The sequence below is a fragment of the Podarcis cretensis genome, assembly GCF_951804945.1.
Source record: "Podarcis cretensis genome assembly, chromosome: 13".
In the NCBI taxonomy this organism is placed as follows: Eukaryota; Metazoa; Chordata; class Lepidosauria; order Squamata; family Lacertidae; genus Podarcis; species Podarcis cretensis.
In genome coordinates this window covers 32,069,886-32,091,332 of record NC_137182.1, presented here as the reverse complement: position 1 = coordinate 32,091,332, position 21,447 = coordinate 32,069,886, and the positions used below count along the sequence as shown (strand labels likewise).

General features: G+C 39.0%; 4 protein-coding genes across 4 annotated transcripts; all 4 read left to right on the top strand.

Annotated features, from left to right (window-relative positions):
* Window positions 1-975: 975 nt before the first annotated feature.
* LOC307201532 (olfactory receptor 5V1-like) lies at window positions 976-1,914 on the top strand (the record flags this gene model as incomplete). Its single annotated transcript, XM_079950805.1, has 1 exon — window positions 976-1,914. One exon carries the CDS (start codon window positions 976-978, stop codon window positions 1,912-1,914), a length of 939 nt encoding a protein of 312 aa, XP_079806931.1.
* Window positions 1,915-6,281: 4,367 nt separating this feature from the next.
* Window positions 6,282-10,542, top strand: LOC307201531 (olfactory receptor 5V1-like; the record flags this gene model as incomplete). Its single annotated transcript, XM_079950804.1, has 2 exons — window positions 6,282-6,744; window positions 9,761-10,542. 2 exons carry the CDS (start codon window positions 6,282-6,284, stop codon window positions 10,540-10,542), a joined length of 1,245 nt encoding a protein of 414 aa, XP_079806930.1.
* Window positions 10,543-14,889: 4,347 nt separating this feature from the next.
* On the top strand, window positions 14,890-15,825 carry LOC307200438 (olfactory receptor 5V1-like; the record flags this gene model as incomplete). The annotated part of the gene is made up of 1 exon (XM_079948983.1): window positions 14,890-15,825. The coding sequence occupies one exon, from the start codon at window positions 14,890-14,892 to the stop codon at window positions 15,823-15,825; it is 936 nt and encodes a 311-aa protein (XP_079805109.1).
* A 4,057-nt stretch (window positions 15,826-19,882) lies between these two features.
* LOC307200203 (olfactory receptor 5V1-like) lies at window positions 19,883-20,809 on the top strand (the record flags this gene model as incomplete). The annotated part of the gene is made up of 1 exon (XM_079948620.1): window positions 19,883-20,809. The coding sequence occupies one exon, from the start codon at window positions 19,883-19,885 to the stop codon at window positions 20,807-20,809; it is 927 nt and encodes a 308-aa protein (XP_079804746.1).
* Window positions 20,810-21,447: the final 638 nt, after the last annotated feature.

The window sequence follows — 21,447 nt, the reverse complement described above, 5'->3', positions numbered from 1 at the left end:
AAATGTGCTCCACTCAGCTGGGTGATGTGAAGACCAGAACTGACAAAAGTTTTCATTTAAGTGTTATCTCTGCTGCAGGATTAATAGTGTATTTTATTAATAAACTCATACCTCTTGAATTAAGAGTGCTCACTCATTCATTGCTGACCCTGAAAGCATTGTCCACAATCAAGGTAGCAATCTCAACTAGAATTGGGAGATGCTCAACTCAATGGGACTTAACCTCCATATAGACATGTATAAGTTTATGGTATAAATCAACTCCTTTGCTCTTCCAGACACAGCTGAGACCACCTGCCCATATAATATTGTAAAAGATATGTGTGAGGAATGAGAACACAGTTTATTACATACACCTCAAATATGAATGGTGAGACATTTTAGGGAAGAGTTCTTACGGAAGTTTGGATTTCTTTTGAATGTGGTCATTGGGCATTTATTGTAATATTGTAATATTTGAGTTAAGCATAAGTAGATGTAAGGCAGACAGCCAAATCCACTGCTCCCATATAAGCTCTCAAGAAAGACAGACAGCACTCTAATATGTTGTTAGCTTTTTAGACTCCACAGCTTCCAGATTCTGTCTGACACTAACTGCTATCTCTTCACTTTTTCACACAAAGATCTAGCTTGATTATATCAATTGGCAAGCAATTTAGTTCCTATGGTAACATATGATCTCTAATTAATAAAAGAGATTATTCACAGGCCAAGGCGTAAGGCAACCTCTTGTCTAAAATTGGGATCAAGAGATGGAAAGGATCCTGGAAACCATCAAGTCCAATTCTTCCCCACAAACTTACATTAGCATATATGCAGATAGAGAAAAATGAAACAAAAAGTTGAAGCTATTTTGCAATGCCAAAGTATTAATGCTTTGCTAATTCAATTTCCTGTTTTATCACTAATAATGTATTTTGGTTTTTCCACTAATAATGTATCAGCAGATAAAAATCTATTTATGAAGCTCATCCAATGGGTCATGTCTGTAATGAATCCGCTCCATCTGAATTCATCTTCCTGGCATTTTCAAAGCTTAATGAATGGCGTTTTTTCTTCACTGGATTTCTTCTAATCACTTATACCTTCACACTGATGGGGAATGTTCTGATCATCATTCTTGTCTGCTTACAACCAAATCTTCAAACTCCCATGTATTTCTTTCTGAGCAATCTATCCTTCCTGGACATCTGCCAGACTACAACCACTATTCCACAGATAATTGTGCATCTGATCTCAGGAACAAATGCCATCTCACATGAAAGATGCAAGATGCAACTCTTTTTCTTCATCTTATTCATTGGTACTGAGCCACTCCTGTTGGCTGCCATGGCTTATGATCGTTACGTTGCCATCTGCAATCCTCTCCGCTATAATGTGGTCATGAATTACAAACTCTGTGCCCAACTAGTGTCAGCTTCTTGGTTCACAAGTTCACTCAACGCCACCATCCACACCCTTTTCACATTGCGCCTGCCCCTTTGTGGTATCAATAAGATCAACTACTTCTTCTGTGACATCCCTCCCCTCCTAGCTATTTCCTGTGGTGATATCTCTGGAAATATTATTGCCATGCTGGCTGCTAGCCCTATAATGGGCATCGGACCAGGCATGTGTGTTCTCCTTTCCTATATTCGCATCATCTTGAGGGTTCTGAAAATGCATTCTTCCTCTGGGATGAGGAAAGCCTTTTCAACTTGTGCTTCTCATCTCACAGTTGTCCTGCTCTTCTATGGCAGCTCTATGTTTCAATATGTCAGGCCCTTCTCCAGCTACTCACTTAGCAAAGATAGCAAGATTGCCCTTTTTAACAACATACTCTCCCCTTTGTTGAACCCACTGATCTACACCCTCAGAAACAAAGATGTGAAGGGGGCACTGCAAAGGAGAATGATGAAGAAAATTATTTCCTAAAAGAGGTGAAATTCACAAATAGCATAAAATCCTTAGCTTTACTTTTGAATTGTGCAGGATAGTGGAAGTTGGGGTTTGGAGCAGTGTAACTAGGGCCCAGAATGTCATTTTGTTCTGTTGGAATCAAAAGGTCTCAGGGATGTGTTCCAAAAAGTGCTGTAAAAAAGAAAGAAAGAAATCTGGCATTGTTTCTGAGGGGGGCACAATCCGAAAGGTTATGTATTTCTAATTCATGTTCAATGCACTTGAGAAGGTTTTTAGAATGTCAATAGGAGCAGGGTTCTGAGATTACATCATTGTTGCTAAGATGCCCAAGGTCTTCTTTCCTGCAAATGCTTCTGCCTCATTTTTCTACCTCCCTTCCTCCCTATGATTCCTGATCAGAAAAAGACCCTTGGGAGACCTCATGATGTGTACTCTTGAGCTTGGGTGGAAATGCAGGCACTCAGGAAGGATAAAGGAAAGGCTTTTTTCATGTGGAACTCACTGGAACTCAGTTCCTGCAGCTCTCAGGTGGACACCTTTGCCACTGTAAGAGAACAAGCGAGGTATTCATTGTGAGCTTCTGCAACTCCCCCCCCCCCATATAAAAATAGAACTGGATGAAGGGTTCAGACCACTGGTAAGATGATCTGTAGAACAAAATAAAAGGCAACTTGAAATTCACAAGCACTGTTCAGCCACTCCTTTTTGATAATTTTCAGTCACAATTTTCTCTATAATTGATGGAGGGGTTTTTAAAGGGGAAATTTATTTATTTATTGCTTACACCACACTAATTTGTGAAGGTAACAATGTAAAATTTATGTTTTTTCAGGCTTATAATACTGTTAATATAAGCTTTATCACTGCAGTCTATTTGGACGATCTTTAGGGACTCTTATTATCAGGGACTTCACATTATTTTCTAAAAGAAAGTACTTATAAAAGTGTCTACTTTAGACAACTGCCCTCTCTGTTGTCTTTCTCTTTCAACAAGCTGTTTAAGTTGAGATCTGTATTGCATTTTTTAAATTACTTTTTACAATTGTAACTGATGAAGCCAATAAAAATATACACTGCCTCTCACCGTGAAACTCACAAATCAAAGGGGTTCCCCAGTGCCTGCCTCAGTGTTGTGCTGCATTTTATTTCATTCAACGTTTTCATATGCCTTGGATTTTAAAACTATGAGCTTTCCCCTGGGGAAACTCGATCTTGGCCTCCTTCTTCTCTTGTCTCCACTTCTGCCTCTGCTACAGCCTCTTCCTGTTTACTAAATCTTGTTACCTTTTCATCTTCGGATACCTCCTCTTCCCAGTCTTCTCCCTCTTCCCCCTCTGAACACACATCATTACCCCACTGCCACTCCCTAGGCTCTGAGATGTCTTTCTTTGGTGGTTCTCCTACTGGTTCCTCCCACCATTCCTCTACGTCCGACCTGCAGTCCAGAACCTCAGCAAGGTAAGTAGAGCAGTTAATGTGCATAACCACCCACCACTGTCCAACAGTCATTGTGGAGACTATGCACATAATTCTTCGTGGAAGAGGAAATTCTTCACATTCCCTAGTCAGTACACACAGTCTCCAACAGAACTTGAGAAATAGGCATACACTGACTGGAGTTTGTACATTCTCTGGCCATTGTGCACAATCCTCCAACAGATCTTACAAAACTTACTTTCCCCATAACATATAAACTCTTCAAAGTTTCTAAGTGTCCTCACAGTATTTTTTAACAACTTTGTTTTCCATGAAAAATGACCAAATAATGTGACTCATTAAATTTATACCAGTGGGACTAATTTCCAGGGGACTTTCCATACTCCCTTTGGTTCTCCACCTCCAGGCAACCACACACATGCCACCACACAGGGGAGGCCCAACTAGCATGTTCACAAATATATACAAAAGCACTACAAAGCCTTTAATACATTGAAAAAATATAGGATAATTTGCACACTTTGGCTTTCTGCAATGAACTGCAACACAGAGAAGGTATTCAGAAAGAACACCCCCTCCCCATTTGGGTGGCCAAGGTTTAAATTACGTTTAAAGGATTCTAATTGATAAGACTTGCAGGTATCTCAGTCTTCTGTAAATTCCACTCAATGCAAATCTGATATTTAATGCTAAGCTGATACTGAATGTGTTTCAAACTGTCTTTTTTAAGGACATTTTGTTTTTGTTTTTTTAAAAAAAAATTATTAAGAGTTTTATTAATACAATAGAAAAAAGAAAACAGAAAACAAGCCAGAATAAACAGAAAACAAACCAAAAAGAAACAAACATAAAATTTTACATCTTATAACAACCATCTTTTCTTCGTTTTTTCTTTTTTGGGGGGACTTCCTCACATCTCTCGCTCCTACGTTCCAAATTTATAGAACTTTAGCCAGCAACTTATCACCTTGTTTCCATTCTTATTGTACACATTTCAAATATTTTATCCCTAGCTTTGAATATTTTTATCTAAATCTTAAATACCTTGTTTTAACATAGTATTTATTCAAAGTATATCTTTCTCATGAAATTCACTCATTTTCATAATCTTTTCAGCTAACTTTATGGTGCCCTGTTATTTTCAAATCTCTCATCCTTCTTAACACTCATGTAATTTACAATGTTTTTGAAGATAGTCCTTGAATTTCTTCCAATCCTCTTCCACTGCTTACTCTCACAGGTCTCGGATTCTGCCGGTCATTTTTTAAGGACATTTTGAATGTAAGAAGAGCCATGTCAAATCAGACTACAGCATTATTGCAGTTCAGTATACATTTATCACAGTGACAAGCCAGATACCTAAGGGCAACCCTCAAGCAGAATATTTTAAATGTTTGATCTTTCATTGTGTTTTTGATATTTTGGTGGGACCTGCTCAGAATGGCTGGGGCAACACAGTCAGATGGGCGGCATGTTGTTGTTGTTGTTGTTGTTGTTGTTGATGATGATATTTAAAAGCGGGTTCTCTGTAGTCCATTTGTGAAAAGGGTAAAACCTTCCCACCACTCCTATGGTCCTGATCTGGATTGGGGCCTTGCAAACTGCTTTTCCTGAAAAATAAATAAAGTAGTTGGTGCTTTGCTTCCGGAAGCAAGATTCAAGGTGTTGTGTTGCAACTTTCCTTACTACGTGTCCAGATGAAAAAGAGTGTAGTGAGAAGATAATATCTGTTCTGTTCGGTGCCACAGTGACCTGAACTGACATGTTGGCATTTGCATTTTTGTGCTGCTGTGGAACTTAGATTGTAGTTCATTAATAGCCTTAGTCATCTTCAGCTAAGAGAACTCAGCCATTCTTTAACATATTTCTCCATTGATACTGCAATTGTAAATGCACTTTGTTGTGAATTTTCACCATTGGACATAATTTAACTTATTTCCAAATAGATGTGCATACTATACAAAAGTAAACAACTTATTATATAAAAAATTGTATTTAGTAGAGTAATATGTGCATAACATGCATGTATTCCTGGAAATAACATTCACAAATACATTATATTAGGGGAAATGGGTTAATAAACTGTATATTATGAGAAATATGCAGTAAAATGCTGCTGAATTTTCAAAAGGGGTTTTCTTTTAATAAAATGCCAGTTAGATGTGGAAGTGTGGGGAAGTATGGTGGGAGGTTGAACTGAAATTGAAAGATTTGCCCATCCTTGGGTGAACACGCTGGCCACTCATGTAGAGATTGAGATTCTGTTGGACTCAGACCACATATTTTTTCTTCTCAAAGAGATCTAGCCAGATTCTATAATATTTATCTGCAGTGGTTTTAATATGTATACATCTCTTAAGAGTCTGTTCCATGCAGCAATTGAAAAGTTATCTAATTGCCATGGCAACGTAACAGTTTTAATTTACTTAAAAGGAGATCTTCCTAGGCCAGTTCAGAGATGATAAAGTAAATTCTTGGATCAAAAGAAGGAAAGGAATCTGCAGGCTACCCAGTAAAAAACTCCTCTGCCCTGTCAAAGCTTACATTAGTATATTCTGAAAAAAAGTAAGAGTTAGTCAAAGCTCCTTAGTAATCCTAAGAATTTGTGATCAAATGTTGGGAAAGAAATTGTAGGAAATCAACCTAAGCTCCTCACAGGTTCCAACATTAATATATAGATAGCTAAAAATGAAACAAGTTGAAGCTACATAGAAAGAGTAAAAGTCTAACACTTCTTCCATTGTTCATTAAATTTTCTGCACCACCACACCAAATAACATATTTTTGCTTCTGTCCACAGAAAAAAATCAATCGATTAATGTAATAAAATGGATGTCAGTAATGAAACCACTCCTTTCGAATTCATCCTTCTTGCATTTTCAAACAGTAATGAATGGAATTTCCTCCTCTCTGGATTTCTGCTCATCACTTATCTCTTCACATTCATGGGGAATATTCTCATCATCACATTTGTCTCCATAGAACCAAGCCTTCAAACTCCCATGTACTTCTTTCTGAGCAACCTATCCTTCCTAGATGTCTGCCAGACTACCACCACTATTCCACAGATAATAGTGCATCTGATCTCAGGGACAAATGCCATATTGTATGAAAGATGCATTATGCAACTATTTTTCCTTGTTTTATTCATTGGTGCTGAGGCACTCCTGTTGGCTGCCATGGCTTATGATCGTTATGTTGCCATCTGCAACCCTCTGCACTACAATGTGGTTATGAATTACAAATTTTGTGCCCAGCTGGTGTCAGCTTCTTGGCTCACAGGTTCACTCAATGCCACCATCCACACCCTTCTCACATTGCGCCTGCCCCTTTGTGGTATCAATAAGATCAACTACTTCTTCTGTGATATCTCTCCTCTCCTAGCTATCTCCTGTGGAGATATCTCTGGTAATATTATTGCCATGCTGGCTGCTAGCCCTGTAATGGGCATTGGACCAGGCATGTGTGTCCTCCTTTCCTATATTCACATCATCTTGATGGTTCTGAAAATGCATTCTTCCTTTGGGATGAGGAAAGCCTTTTCAACTTGTGCTTCTCATCTCACAGTTGTCCTGCTTTTCTATGTCAGTTCTATTTTTCAATATATCAGGCCCTTCTCCAGCTACTCACTCAGCAAGGATAGCAAGATTGCCCTTTTTAACAACATACTCTCCCCTTTGTTGAACCCACTGATCTACACCCTCAGAAACAAAGATGTGAAGGGGGCACTGCAAAAGAGAATGATGAAGAAAATACCATGAAATTCTTAGCTTTACTTTTTAATTTTGCCAGGAAGTAGAAGTTGGGGTTTGGAGCAGTGTAACTAGGGCCCAGAATCTCATTTTATTGTGATGGTACAAAAAGGTATCAGGGTTGTATACCAAACAGTGCTGTAAATAATAATAATAAAATAAATAAAAATCCTGCCATCAAGTTTTTTGGCTTGACACCAGCAAAGGTTACATATTTCTGTTTCATATTCGGTACACTTGAAGATTTGTTTAGAACATCAGTTGGTGCAGGTTTCTGGGGTTACTTGATGGTTGCTAAGATGCCCAATATTTTCTTTCCTGTCAGTGCTCCTTTAGTATTTCGAAGCCTCCTTTCTCCCTTTGATTCCTGATTGTAAAAAGACTCTTGCGATTTTACCTCATGATGTGTACTCCTGAGCTTGGATGGAAATGCAGGCACTTAGGAAGGATGAAGGATTGAGACTACTGCAGCTAATCAGAGTTGTCATAGAAGTGGAGCAGTTGAAACGACACTTTGTTAAAGTTGGAAACACCCAGGAGTTGCCTAGCATTGAATTCTGTCATGGTGCAAGCTAAGTATGCAGGGTCTAACTGGGTGACCTAGTTGAGAGATTCCAACAATGTTTAGGGTGTGTCATAGCTGTTCATTTGCACAAGCCCTATTGTATGGGTGAGAGGGTGAGGCCCTCTTTATTATGCTGACCATTCCCAGTGCCTTTTTACTCAGGATTTCAATAAGGTTGTGCAGAACATTTAACATAAGTAAACCTTATTTCATCAAGAGAACAGTGGGGCAGAGGGATGACTGGTCCTGTCATCCAGTGACCCATATAGCTCTGTAAGAATCTTAACCTGGGAATCTCACAGGGCAAAATGGCCCCAAACTCTTCAAAGTTTCTAAGTGTCCTCACTTTATCAACTTTCTTTTCAGTGAAAAATGTCCAAATAATGTGAATCATTAAACTTATACCAGTGGGAATAGTTTCTTGTTTTGTTTTTTCTATACTTCCCTTGGTTCTCCACCACCAGACACTTGTACACATGCCGCCACACTGGGGAGGCCCAACTAGAATGCTTGTAAATATATAAAAGCACACACTGAAAGATAATAGGACAGTTTGCAATCTTTGACTTACATCCATGAACTGCAACACAGAGAACATATTCAGTAAGAACTCCCCCTCCCCATTTGGGTATCCATGATTTAGACACAGTTTAAAGGATTATAATTCGTAAGTCTTGCAGGTAACTCAGTCTTATATAAATGCCTCTCAATGCAAATTTGATGTTTAATGCCAAAGTGATACTAAACGTATTTCAGACTGTCTTTTCTAAGGATAAATTGAATGTAAGAAGAGCCATGTCAAATCAGAGTACAGCACCATTGTAGTCTAGTATCCATTTCTCACAGTGACCAGCCAGATACCTAAGGGTAGCCTCCAAGCAGAAGCTGAGTGCAACAGCATTCTCCCAACTTGTGATCCCCATCAACTGGCATTCAATGGCACACATTGACTCTGACAGCAGAGGAAGAAAGATAGTCATTATAGTTATGGATAGCTTTAAACTTCATGAATTGTTCAGTTGTACAGAACTGGCATGGATATATCCTCCCACTCAGATTTACTGTTCATAAAAAATGAGAGCTGGTGCATTTTGACTCTTTATTTTTCTGTGCTGTCACCATAGTCATTGCGGGGTGCACTCATGGTGGTGTCTTAATCTCCTATTTGTTTGCAGGAAGGCATTTAGTTTTGGATCACCTGCTTTGTGGGATGCCCTGGCAATCAGTAACAAGCAATGTTCAGAGATTGTTTAAAATATTCATGTTTGCTTCATCATTCCCTGAAGTGTGACTATCTATCATCTATCTATGTATCTATCTATCATCTATCTATCTATCTATCTGGCCATTTTGAATTACATAACAACCGCCCCTCCCTTTCCTGTGTTTTATAGTACATTGTACACTGCTGTGATATTCTCTGTTAAGTGGTCTATAAATCTGATAGCACCTCCAAGCTTGCTGAGCATTTAAAAAGGAAAGGAAAAACAAGTCTGACATGATCAGAACTAAGCTTGCACCATCAAGCCTGTTCAGTAGTGTTGCCTGTCCTAGAGAACATCCTCCCATCAGATGTCAAGAAAACAAACAACTATGTGACTTTTAGAAGACACATACAGAATTCTTCAATATCTGATTTTTTTATTGTGCTTTTAGTATTTTGTTGGCAGCCGCCCAGAGTGTCTGCAGCAACCCAGTCACATGGGTGACATGTTAATCATCATTATCTTTATCTAAGAGAGTGATATCTTATAGAGGATTTAATGTTGTGCCCAAATTGGAAATACTCAGAGAGGAGCCTTAAGTTATGTATGGCTGATGTAAATCCATTGGAACAAGCATAAGTTTTAAATGTTTCTCTCTTTGTTCATTTAATTACCCCAGCTCCCCAAAAACCTAATAAATTATTTTTTCTCTTTCTATAGATAAAAATCATTTTACGACGCTAATAAAATGGATGTCAGTAATGAAACTGCCCCATCTGAATTCATCCTTCTGACATTTTCAAACAGTTATGAATGGTGTTTCCTCCTTTCTGGATTTCTCCTCATCACTTACCTTTTCACACTGATGGGGAATATTCTCATCATCACTCTTGTTTCCATAGAACCAAGCCTTCAAACTCCCATGTACTTCTTCCTCTGTAACCTATCCCTCCTGGACATCTGCCAGACTACGACCACTATTCCACAGATAATTGTGCACCTGATTTCAGGAAGAAATGCCATCTCATATGAAAGATGCAAGGTGCAACTCTCTTTCTTCATCTTATTCATTGGTACTGAGACCCTTCTGTTGGCTGCCATGGCTTATGATCGTTATGTTGCCATCTGCAATCCTCTCCGCTATAATGTGGTCATGAATTACAGACTCTGTGCCCAACTAGTGTCAGCTTCTTGGTTCACAAGTTCACTCAACACCACCATTCACACCCTTATCACATTCCGCCTGCCCCTTTGTGGTATGAATAAGATCAACTACTTCTACTGTGACATCCCTCCTCTTGTAGCTATCTCCTGTGGGGACATCTCTAGCAGTACTATTGCCCTGCTGGCTACTAGTCCCATAGTGGGCTTTGGACCAGGTATGTGTGTCCTCCTTTCCTATAGTCACATCATCTTGAGGGTTCTGAAAATGCATTCTTCAGATGGGATAAGGAAAGCCTTTTCAACTTGTGCTTCTCATCTCACTGTTGTTCTGCTCTTCTATGGTGGCTCTATCTTTCAATATATCAGACCCTTCTCCAGCTACTCATTGAACAAGGATAGAATGATTGCCCTCTTTAATAACATTCTCTCCCCTCTGTTGAACCCACTGATTTACACCCTCAGGAACAAAGATGTGAAGGGGGCATTACAGAAGAGAATGATGAAGAAAATGTTGTCCTGAAATAGACTGGTGTCAATAAATCCTTGGCTTTATCGTGTAGTAGTGCTGGGAAATTGAATGTGGGGGCTTGGAGCACTATAGCTAGGGCTTGAGATTTCAGTTTTTGTTTAAAGCCTAAGTGTTGTTCCAAATATTCCGTTTAATGGTATGCCAAAATCTTTCCTCCCCACCCTTCCTCCCAAAAGAGAAAGATGGTTAAATTTTTTCTGTTCCATATACAGGGCACCTGAAAATTTGTTCATAATTTCAGCTTGAGGCTTTACCTCATGGTGGGTACTCCTGGCACTTTGCAAGGATGAAGGGTGCAGACCAGTGGTAAAATGCTCCGTAGACTGTACATAGGACTCAAAATTCAAATACCCTCTTCAACTGTTTCAAAAGTAAAGTAAGCACATCAGAAATCATGCATATCTGGATATTTGTATTTCACTGAATTTTTCTCTGCCCTTTAAAAAAATGTCAAATACTTTTTCTTTCTAATTGATGAGGAATAATTTCTTTCTTTCTTTCTTTCTTTCTTTCTTTCTTTCTTTCTTTCTTTTGCACAGCACTATTTCATATCATTCCAAAAATATAATAATGGAAAATCTCCAACAGTTTTCTCTGACTTATGATATTATGATACTGTTATTATTGGCTTAAATATTGTAATATACCAGGGCTTATTATTACATACTTGATCCCCCCATTCACATTACTTTCTAAAAGTGTCTGCTTTAGACACACATAATCTGTCTTGGTTTTTTTGGCACCAACTGAACAACATCTTTCTGGAAGCCTTTTAAGTCAAGATGTATACTGGGATTTAAAAAAACAAAAACAAAACATTTTTGTTTTGTTTTGTTTTATCGCTTGTTGTTTCCTGCTCTGAATTCCTTTGAGAGGAATCGCAAGATAGAAAGCTAAATAATTTCAATCATCATCATTATCCAGTTATATGTAGTGATAATGTTTTAGAAAGAACAAATTACAGTGGTGCCCCGCAAGACGAACGCCTCGCAAGACAGAAAACCTGCTAGACGAAAGGGTTTTCCGTTTTGGAGGCGCTTCACAAAACGAATTTCCCTATGGGCTTGCTTCACAAGACGATAATGTCTTGTGAGTTCCTGCGGGGTTTCCCCCCCTTTTTTCTCCCTTTTCCTAAGCCCTAAGCCGCTTATAAGCTGATCCGCTGATAAGCCGCTTATCAGCTGATCCGCTAAAAGCCGCTAAACCGCTAATAGCGCTAATCCGCTAAGCTGTCAATGGGCTTGCTTCGCAAGACGAAAAAACTGCTATACGAAGAGCCTCACGGAACGGATTAATTTCGTCTTGCGAGGCACCACTGTAGATGAATTCTGTGTGTAACCTTTCAAACCTGGAATTCTTATTCCTTGCCTACATTTCTATTCCTACTTGCCTAACCTAAGTCCCACTGATTTCAATAGGCTTCCCCCAAGCATGACCAAATTTGGATCCAGCTCTATAATTTTAAATTCATGTGCAAGTGGTATACTTGGAAACAGTTGTATTTCATCAAAAATGACACATACTGGAAGTATGGAGATAGAACTGCTGATGACTTATATATCATGTATTTTCTCCAAAGATTTAATCCTTTCAGGAAAAATAAAAGGTTAATACAGATACTGTGGCAACATCTTCCAATTAAACATTTGAAAACATGCTGTTGTTTGTTACTCATTTGATAAGACAGGGGGAGCAAAAAGCAATTTATTCATAAATAGTTGGAATTTGTGACATTCTGGCACGGTTGTAAGATCAATTCAGCTACACAATTTTTTCCCCTAGACTTCATTTTGATGCATCATATTATGGAATAGAACATTGTTGGCATCCATCTGTCTTGAGAGACTATGGAGTGTGCCTTAGGGGGTGAAGTCAAACTGCTGCGTTAGTGGCACTGAAGTAACCTCCTTGGGGTGCAAGCCAGGGCAGTGTGTATGGAGGTCCTGGGCTGCCCAGATGACATGACTCCAGGCCATCGACCTCACTGATGTGGTCCATAGTAAAGCAGAGCAAAACATTTGGCACCAGCCTGGCTGCAGGAATTGCCAGAAGGAGGCATGCAAGGCACCATCCAATTGCCTTAGGGACTCCAGTCTGGCTTTGTATAGGGTTTACTCCTTAACCTTTTATTCTCCTGAAGAAATCCCACAAGTTAGTGTCTTAGGATAAGAGTTTTCCTTCTCCTATAAGGACTACCATCCCAGGTTGGTGAGCCCCGTCTGCTTCATCCACAAATATGCTTTTGTTTTCCTCTGTTTAATCTGAGGTGAATACATTTGTAAGCTCTGTAAGACTCTTAACCTGAAGATGGGTGGGAATCTCACAAGGGAAAATGGCCCCAAACTCTTCAAAGTTTCTAAGTGTCCTCACCGTACCTTTACAGTGGTACCTCGGGTTAAGTACTTAATTCATTCCGGAGGTCCGTACTTAACTTGAAACTGTTCTTAACCTGAAGCACCACTTTAGCTAATGGGGCCTCCTGCTGCCGCCGCACCACCGGAGCACAATTTCTGTTCTCATCCTGAAGCAAAGTTCTTAACCTGAAGCACTATTTCTGGGTTAGTGGAGTCTGTAACCTGAAGCGTATGTAACCTGAAGCATATGTAACCCGAGGTACCACTGTATCAACTTTGTTTCCAGTGAAAAATGTCCAAATAATGTGAATCATGAAACTTATACCAGTGGGACTAGTTTCCTGTTTTGTTCTGTTTCTTCTACACTCCCTTTGGTTCTCCACCTCCAGACACTTATATACATGCCACCACACTAGGGAGGCCCAACTAGCATGCTTGTGGATATATAAAAGCAAACACTGAAAGATAATAGTACGGTTTGCAATCTTTGACTTACTGCCATGAACTGCAACACAGAGAAAATATTCAGTAAGAACGCCCCCTCACCATCTGGGAATCCAAGATTTAAACACAGTTTAGAGGATTATAATTGGTGAGCCTTGCAGGTAACTTAGTCTTATGTAACTGCCTCTCAATGCAAATATGATGTTTAATGCCAAGGTGATACTAAATGTATTTCAGACCGTCTTTTCTAAAGATAAATTGAACCTAAGAAGAGCCATGCCAAATCAGAGTACAGCACCATTGTAGTCTAGTATCCAGTTCTCACAGTGACCAGCCAGATACCTAAGGGCAGCCCCCAAGCAGAAGCTGAGTGCAAAAGCATTCTCCCAACTTGTGATCCCCATCAACTGGCATTCAATGGCACACATTGACTCTGACAGCAGAGGAAGAAAGATAGTCATTGTGGTCATGGATAGCTTTAACCATCATGAATTCTTCAGTTGTACAGAACTGGCATGGATATATCCCCCCACTCAGATTTACTGTTCATAAAAAATGAGAGCTGGTGCATTTTGACTCCCCTGGTGGTATCTTAATCTCCTATTTGTTTGCAGCAAGGCCTTTAGTTTTGGAGCAATTGCTTTGTAGGATTCCATGACAATCAGTATCAAGCAATGGTCAGAGATAGTTTAAAATATTCATGTTTGCTTCATCATTCCCTGAAGTGTGACTATCATCTATATCATCCATCTATCTATCTATCTATCTATCTATCTATCTATCTATCTATCATCTATCTATCATCTATCTATCTATCTATCTATCTATCATCTATATCTATCTATCTATCTATCTATCTATCTATCTCTATCATCTATCATCTATCATCTATCATCTATCATCTATCATCTATCTATCTATTTATCTATCTGACCATGGTGAATTATATAACAACCCTCCACCCTTTTACTGTGTTCTATAGTACAGTGTACACTACTATGATATTCTCTGTTAAGTGGTCTACAAATCTGATAGTATCTCCAAGCTTGCTGAGCATTTAAAAAGGAAAGGAAAAACAAGTCTGACATGATCAGAACTAAGCTTGCACCATCAAGCCTGTTCAGTAGTGTTGCCTGTCCTAGAGAACATCCTCCCATCAGATGTCAAGAAAACAAACAACTATGTGACTTTTAGAAGACACATACAGAATTCTTCAATATCTGATTTTTTATTGTGCTTTTAGTATTTTGTTGGCAGCCGCCCAGAGTGTCTGCAGCAACCCAGTCACATGGGTGACATGTTAATCATCATTATCTTTATCTAAGAGAGTGATATCTTATAGAGGATTTAATGTTGTGCCCAAATTGGAAATACTCAGAGAGGAGCCTTAAGTTATGTATGGCTGATGTAAATCCATTGGAACAAGCATAAGTTTTAAATGTTTCTCTCTTTGTTCATTTAATTACCCCAGCTCCCCAAAAACCTAATAAATTATTTTTTCTCTTTCTATAGATAAAAATCATTTTACGACGCTAATAAAATGGATGTCAGTAATGAAACTGCCCCATCTGAATTCATCCTTCTGACATTTTCAAACAGTTATGAATGGTGTTTCCTCCTTTCTGGATTTCTCCTCATCACTTACCTTTTCACACTGATGGGGAATATTCTCATCATCACTCTTGTTTCCATAGAACCAAGCCTTCAAACTCCCATGTATTTCTTCCTCTGTAACCTATCCCTCCTGGACATCTGCCAGACTACAACCACTATTCCACAGATAATTGTGCACCTGATTTCAGGAAGAAATGCCATCTCATATGAAAGATGCAAGGTGCAACTCTTTTTCTTCATCTTATTCATTGGTACTGAGACCCTTCTGTTGGCTGCCATGGCTTATGATCGTTACGTTGCCATCTGCAATCCTCTCCGCTATAATGTGGTCATGAATTACAAACTCTGTGCCCAACTCGTGTCAGCTTCTTGGTTCACAAGTTCACTCAACACCACCATTCACACCCTTATCACATTCCGCCTGCCCCTTTGTGGTATGAATAAGATCAACTACTTCTACTGTGACATCCCTCCTCTTGTAGCTATCTCCTGTGGGGACATCTCAAGCAGTATTATTGCCATGCTGGCTACTAGTCCTGTAATGGGCTTTGGACCAGGCATGTGTGTCCTCCTTTCCTATAGTCACATCATCTTGAGGGTTCTGAAAATGCGTTCTTCAGATGGGATAAGGAAAGCCTTTTCAACTTGTGCTTCTCATCTCACTGTTGTCTTGCTTTTTTATGGCAGCTGTCTTTTTACATATGTCAGGCCCTTCTCCAGCTACTCATTGAACAAGGATAGAATGATTGCCCTCTTTAATAATATTCTCTCCCCTTTGTTGAACCCACTGATTTACACCCTCAGGAACAAAGATGTGAAGGGGGCATTACAGAAGAGAATGATGAAGAAAATCTTGTCCTGAAATAGACTGATGTCAATTAATCCTTGGATTTATCGTGTAGTAGTGTTGGGAAATTGAATGTGGGGGCTTGGAACATTATAGCTAGGGCTTAAGATTTCAATTTTTGTTTCAAAGCCTGTGGGGTGTTCCAAATATTCAGTTTAGTAGTATGCCAAAATCTTTGTTCCAATTTATTGAACTCTCCCCCCCCCCCAGCACTATTTCATATCATTCCAAAATATTGTAATGGAAAATCTGCTTAGTTGGAAGATGCTATCTGTATTAAGCTTTTATTTTTCCTGAAAGGATTAAATCTTTGGTGAAAATACGTGAAATATAAGCCATCAGCAATTCTATTTCTATACCTCCAGTATGTGTCATTTTTTATGAAATACAACTGTTTCCAAATATACCACTTGAACATCAATTTAAAATTAGACAGCTAGATCCAAATTTGGTCATGCTTGGGGAAAGCCTATTGAAATCAGTTAGGGTAGTCAAGTAGGAATAGAAATGTAGGCAAAGAATAAAAATTCCAGGTTTGAAAGGACTACCTCCCCAAGTTGATGAGCCCCATCTGCTACACACACACACACACGCACGCACGCACACACACACACACACACACACACAGACAGACAGACACTATGTTGGTTGCTTTTGTTTTGCTCTGCTTGATCTGTAATGTAATTATCATTGCATATTGTCTTTTTCTTTTCTGTTATCATAACCAATAAAATAATGCATTTCCATCATGACACTAGTTGGCATCTGTTTCAAGAAACAATAGAGTGTACCTCCACAGTGAAGTTGAACCGCTGCATTAGTAGCACCAAAGTGACTATTTAGGTTGTTAATATTGTGCATATGGAAACAGGGAGCTGCCTGCACTCAGAGTTTTAATTTGTCAGATACAATCATGAGCTTACATTATTGGTATGGTATTGATATGGTCTTTAAAAAAAGCAGTTCTTAAGTGGTTACATAAACAGACACTGATTTCATTAAAAATATGTTCTTTTTGAGAAACCTCTGGTCTTTCTGATGTTGCTTGAGTATAGATCCCATTGCACCTAACCATTAGCCATGTTGCCTGGGGCTGGAGGGAGTTGGAGTCCACATTACATCTGAGGACCATAGTTTCCTGCCCTTGTGTTATGCTTCAACTATTTAAGATGTTAACTGCAATTTTTAAATGCCATTTTTAGCATCACTTGATATCTTTCAGAAACTAGTGTTGTCTGTGGTCCACTTGTGAAAAGCATAAAGCCTGCACATCAGACCCCTAGTCTTGCTCTGGATGGGGGGCCTGCACATTTCTTTAAAAAGTAAAGTAGTTGGTGTTTTGCTTCAGGAAACAAGATTCACAGCAATTTGTTACTACAGGCTGAGATCAACCAGAGTATGAGAAAGAGATGAAGATGGGTAGCATGGAGACCCAAACTGACATCAAATACCTCATATTTTCACACGAGCATTTGGTTTTTTTGTGCTACTATGGGGGAAAATGTGAGAACTGAAACACAGTTAACCTTGATAATGCATACTTCTAAAAATTTTGTAACATAGCTTCTCTGCCAAATAATGCATGCATTTACTGGGTTGTGGTGTTCGTGCCTAAAATTCATAAAAAAAGTGTATATTTGGGAACATTTACAATAAAATACTGAGGAATATTCAGGAGGATTAAAAGAAGAAGACTTTAATATAATGTGGAAATCTGAATAATTGAATTGAAATAGGGGGCATGGGAGAAACTGAGAGAAACCAACACTGACAGATTCACCCATCACTACTTAGAGTTTGGACAAGAAATGAACTGTTTATCTTTGAAATGGTCAGGCAAATATCACTTTTTAAAAGAAGGTGTTAACCTGCTATAGGAACTAACCCTAACCTTCATGGCACAGGACCTCCAGAGATGCATAGATATTAACCCCATGCCACTCTAAGGTTTATGAAATTAATTCAGGTGAAAAGAATGATTTGTGGGGTAACAGCAGTTTGAGTCAGAGCATCTTGGAGCTTTCACATCTGAAGACTAACAAGATCTCAGGGTGCTTGCTGTCTCCCTGGAGATCTGATGCAGGAGCTGTGAGCTTGGCTGCCAGAATCTGTGTGCTCATGGGATCAGGTGTTGAAAAGCACCCCAGAGGCCATGCAGTCCAACTCCCCTCACCCCAGAGCTTACATTATTATATATGTACAGACAAATGAAAGAGTAAGTGGAATCTGTTTAGTAATACTAAATACTAATACTAATACTAATAATTTGTAATCAAGAATTAGGAAGGACCCTGTAGGCCATCCACCCAGATTCCTGACAGGTTGCAACATTAATATATAGTTTTTTTAAAAAAAGAAGTAAGTCGAAACTACAATGCAAGAGTAAAACTAAATACTTTTTCCTTCATGTAAGTTTCTCCAACACACAAACACCTCAACAAATATATTTTCCCTCTCTGTCATAGATAAAAAAACATTTTGTGAAGCTAATAAAATGAAAGCAGTAATGAAACTGCTCTATCCAAATTCATCCTTCTGGCACCCTATTGCAGTGACCTCTACCTGCAGGGGAAAAAAGGCCTAGTGTAAGATGGGTAAAAAAACTGCACAGGACAACATTATGGGATTTAAAAATTGGCCACAGCTTTGTTCATTCCAGATGTAGGTAGGCTTTCGCTGAAGCATTGGGCGTATATTCATTCTCAGTCCCATGTTTGGGGCAAGGGGCTGACACTTGAGCAGGGTCAAACTTGGAGTGGAAGGACCACCTCAAGGAATCCCTGCCTCCCTAGACATGAGTGTTACATTTGTGGAGCCTCCCAATCCTTTGTCAATTGCCCCAGAGTCTTGTCCTTCAAGGTATTCCCATATTTTGATTGAGGTCAGCATTGTTCTTGATTTATTAAAAGACAGCTACTCTTGCTAATACAGAGAGTTCTCTCAAGGAAGTGCCCTGCTTCTTTTCTCTTTGTAAATGCATGTTTGTGTGTGTGTGTGTGTGTGTGTGTGTAATCTTTTAGAGGAACATACAATGAACACAAACATCAAGTATTCCTTACAAAGTAATGCAACATTAGGTACAATTGTGGCTATACAATTCAAGAATGTTTTATTTGAAATATACATGACGTTTCTGTATGATTTAGTTAAGATGCAATTGATTAGCTAAAGGTCTTTGAAAAACTTCTGCAAGTCTTGCCTTGGTGGAAATGCACTTGGGGTAGAACTCCCCAAAGGCATTATTGCCTATATATGAAAGGAAACTGTGAAATCCATGAGCAACCCACATGGAATGCTACCAACAGGGAGAAGGCTCATCTCACAGGTAAGGAAATGAATGTGTTATGGATGGGAGAACAAAATTTGGTGGGACACAATATTAGTTTGTATTGAAGAAATGCAATCAAAATGAATAAAGGTATGGCACCAGTTGTGATATAGTCAAATATTGAATGACTCTACTGAACTCTAACATACTATGAATTTTCATCTGCATGTAAGTGAATGAGATCTCATTCGGAACCAACAACAATATTGGAGAAAATGTGCATAGAAATGTGTGTATTAATGAAAATAGCTTTTGCAAACACATTGTATTAGGGAATGTTGCTTTAGAAATGCATATAGGAGAAATATGAAGGTAAACAATTCCAAATTTTCATGTGGATTTCTTTCCCCTTAATGCAAGCAGATGCAAAGTTGTGGTGAACTGAACTCAAGCCTGGAAAAAAAGAGGAAGTGAGAAAGTGGATAGGGAGAAGTTTGTCTCTCTCTGTCACCTAATAGAAGAACTGTGTGGAGACATGCGATGAAGCTGAAAGCTACAAGGTGTAGAACAGATAAATGCTAGTACTCCTTCAAAGGCAAACCACGGAATCCATTGTCACAGGAGACAGTGATTGTCAGCTACATAAATGTAGAATCTTATCATTATAGAGTGGGAAGGGACCCTTGAATGATTTTAAAAGGGTTTTAGACAAAGACTATCAGTTTTTCCTAGCCTCAACAGCTATGTTCTCCTTCCACTGTTTGAAGCAGTATGCCTCCGAATGCCAGTCTCTAGGAATCAGATATGGAGGCAAAAAACCAATCAGAGCTTTCAGAATTCATCATCCTTGGCTTTAAAAATCTGCAGGAGGTACACTTCTTGCTGTTCAGTGGATTCTTGATCATCTATTTATTCACTGTGCTGTGGAATACCTTCATCATCACCATGGCCATAGTGGACCAGAGGCTCAGAACTCCCATGTATTTCTTCCTTGGAAACCTCTCCTGTCTTGACATCTGCTACATCACTACCACCATCCCCCAAATGTTGCATCTCCTTCTGACAGAAAGTAGCACCATCTCCTACACAGGCTGTGTGCTCCAGCTGTTTTTCTTCTTTTCCTTTGTCGGTATTGAATGCCTTCTTTTAGCAGTAATGGCTTTTGACCGCTATGTAGCCATCTGCAACCCCCTGCGCTATTCATTGATTATCAAAAGGAATGTTTGCCTGCAGCTGGCTACTGCCTCCTGGGTGTGTGGTTTTCTCAACTCTGCCGTACACACCTATTTTGCCTTTCAGTTACCCTTCTGTGGAGACAACCGCCTAGATGCGTTCTATTGTGACATTCCACCATTGCTGAAATTGTCATGTGGGGACATTTCCCTCAACCAAAAGCTCTTGTTAACCATTGGGTTATTCATAGCCTGGACACCAATGTTCTGTATCCTTCTCTCATATGTGTACATAATTTCAAATGTTTTGAAAATACGATCAACAGAAGGGAGGCAAAAGGCTTTCTCGACATGCTCTTCTCATCTAACAGTGGTTCTTCTGTACTATGGTAGTGCCATCTTCACCTATTTGAGACCTGTTCCCACAGAGTCATCGGTGAATACAAAGCTGATCCCACTTATGTATAGCATATTGACTCCCTTGTTGAATCCTATTATATATACATTGCGCAACAAGGATGTGAAGAAAGCTTGGCTAAACATAATGGGGAAGATGTGAATATTCTACACAACATAGCGTTACAAGTTGTGTCTTAACAGAGTCAGAAATGAGATTAAATCCATATGATACTGATATATTCATTTGTATTATTTTACAGCTGCAAGCTTTTCAATGTACTATACAATTTTTTATCATAGCACATTTCTTAAGACAAATATCAAATCAATAGTTGTCAAATTTACCTGTATTCTCCTCCATTCCAATGATTTTGATGTTTCTCTGTAATGTATATGTATCTATATGAGCTTTTGTGTGCATGCACACTTCTTCAGATAAGCTACTGGACATTTATTATTATTATTATTATTATTATTATTATTATATATGTATATGTATATTAGACAGACACTTGTGTGGGCCCATTCTCCTGAAACAGGGTAGAATACAGTGAAATTATTGTGATGTCTTCATTATATATTTATTTATACTAGGTTTACCTTTTCCCATCCTTCAGTATTTATGCATTCCTCTCAAGTGTATTGAAATAGTCTGGTTCCACTCTGAGTCAATTGCAACCCAATTCAATCTGTCCCTGACACAAAATAGGATTTGCCCCGCCTCTGCTATTTCTCCCCTGACCCTTCCAGTCAGCCCTCTTTCCTCCAAGACAAAAGTGCCTATTTGGTGCAGAGAAA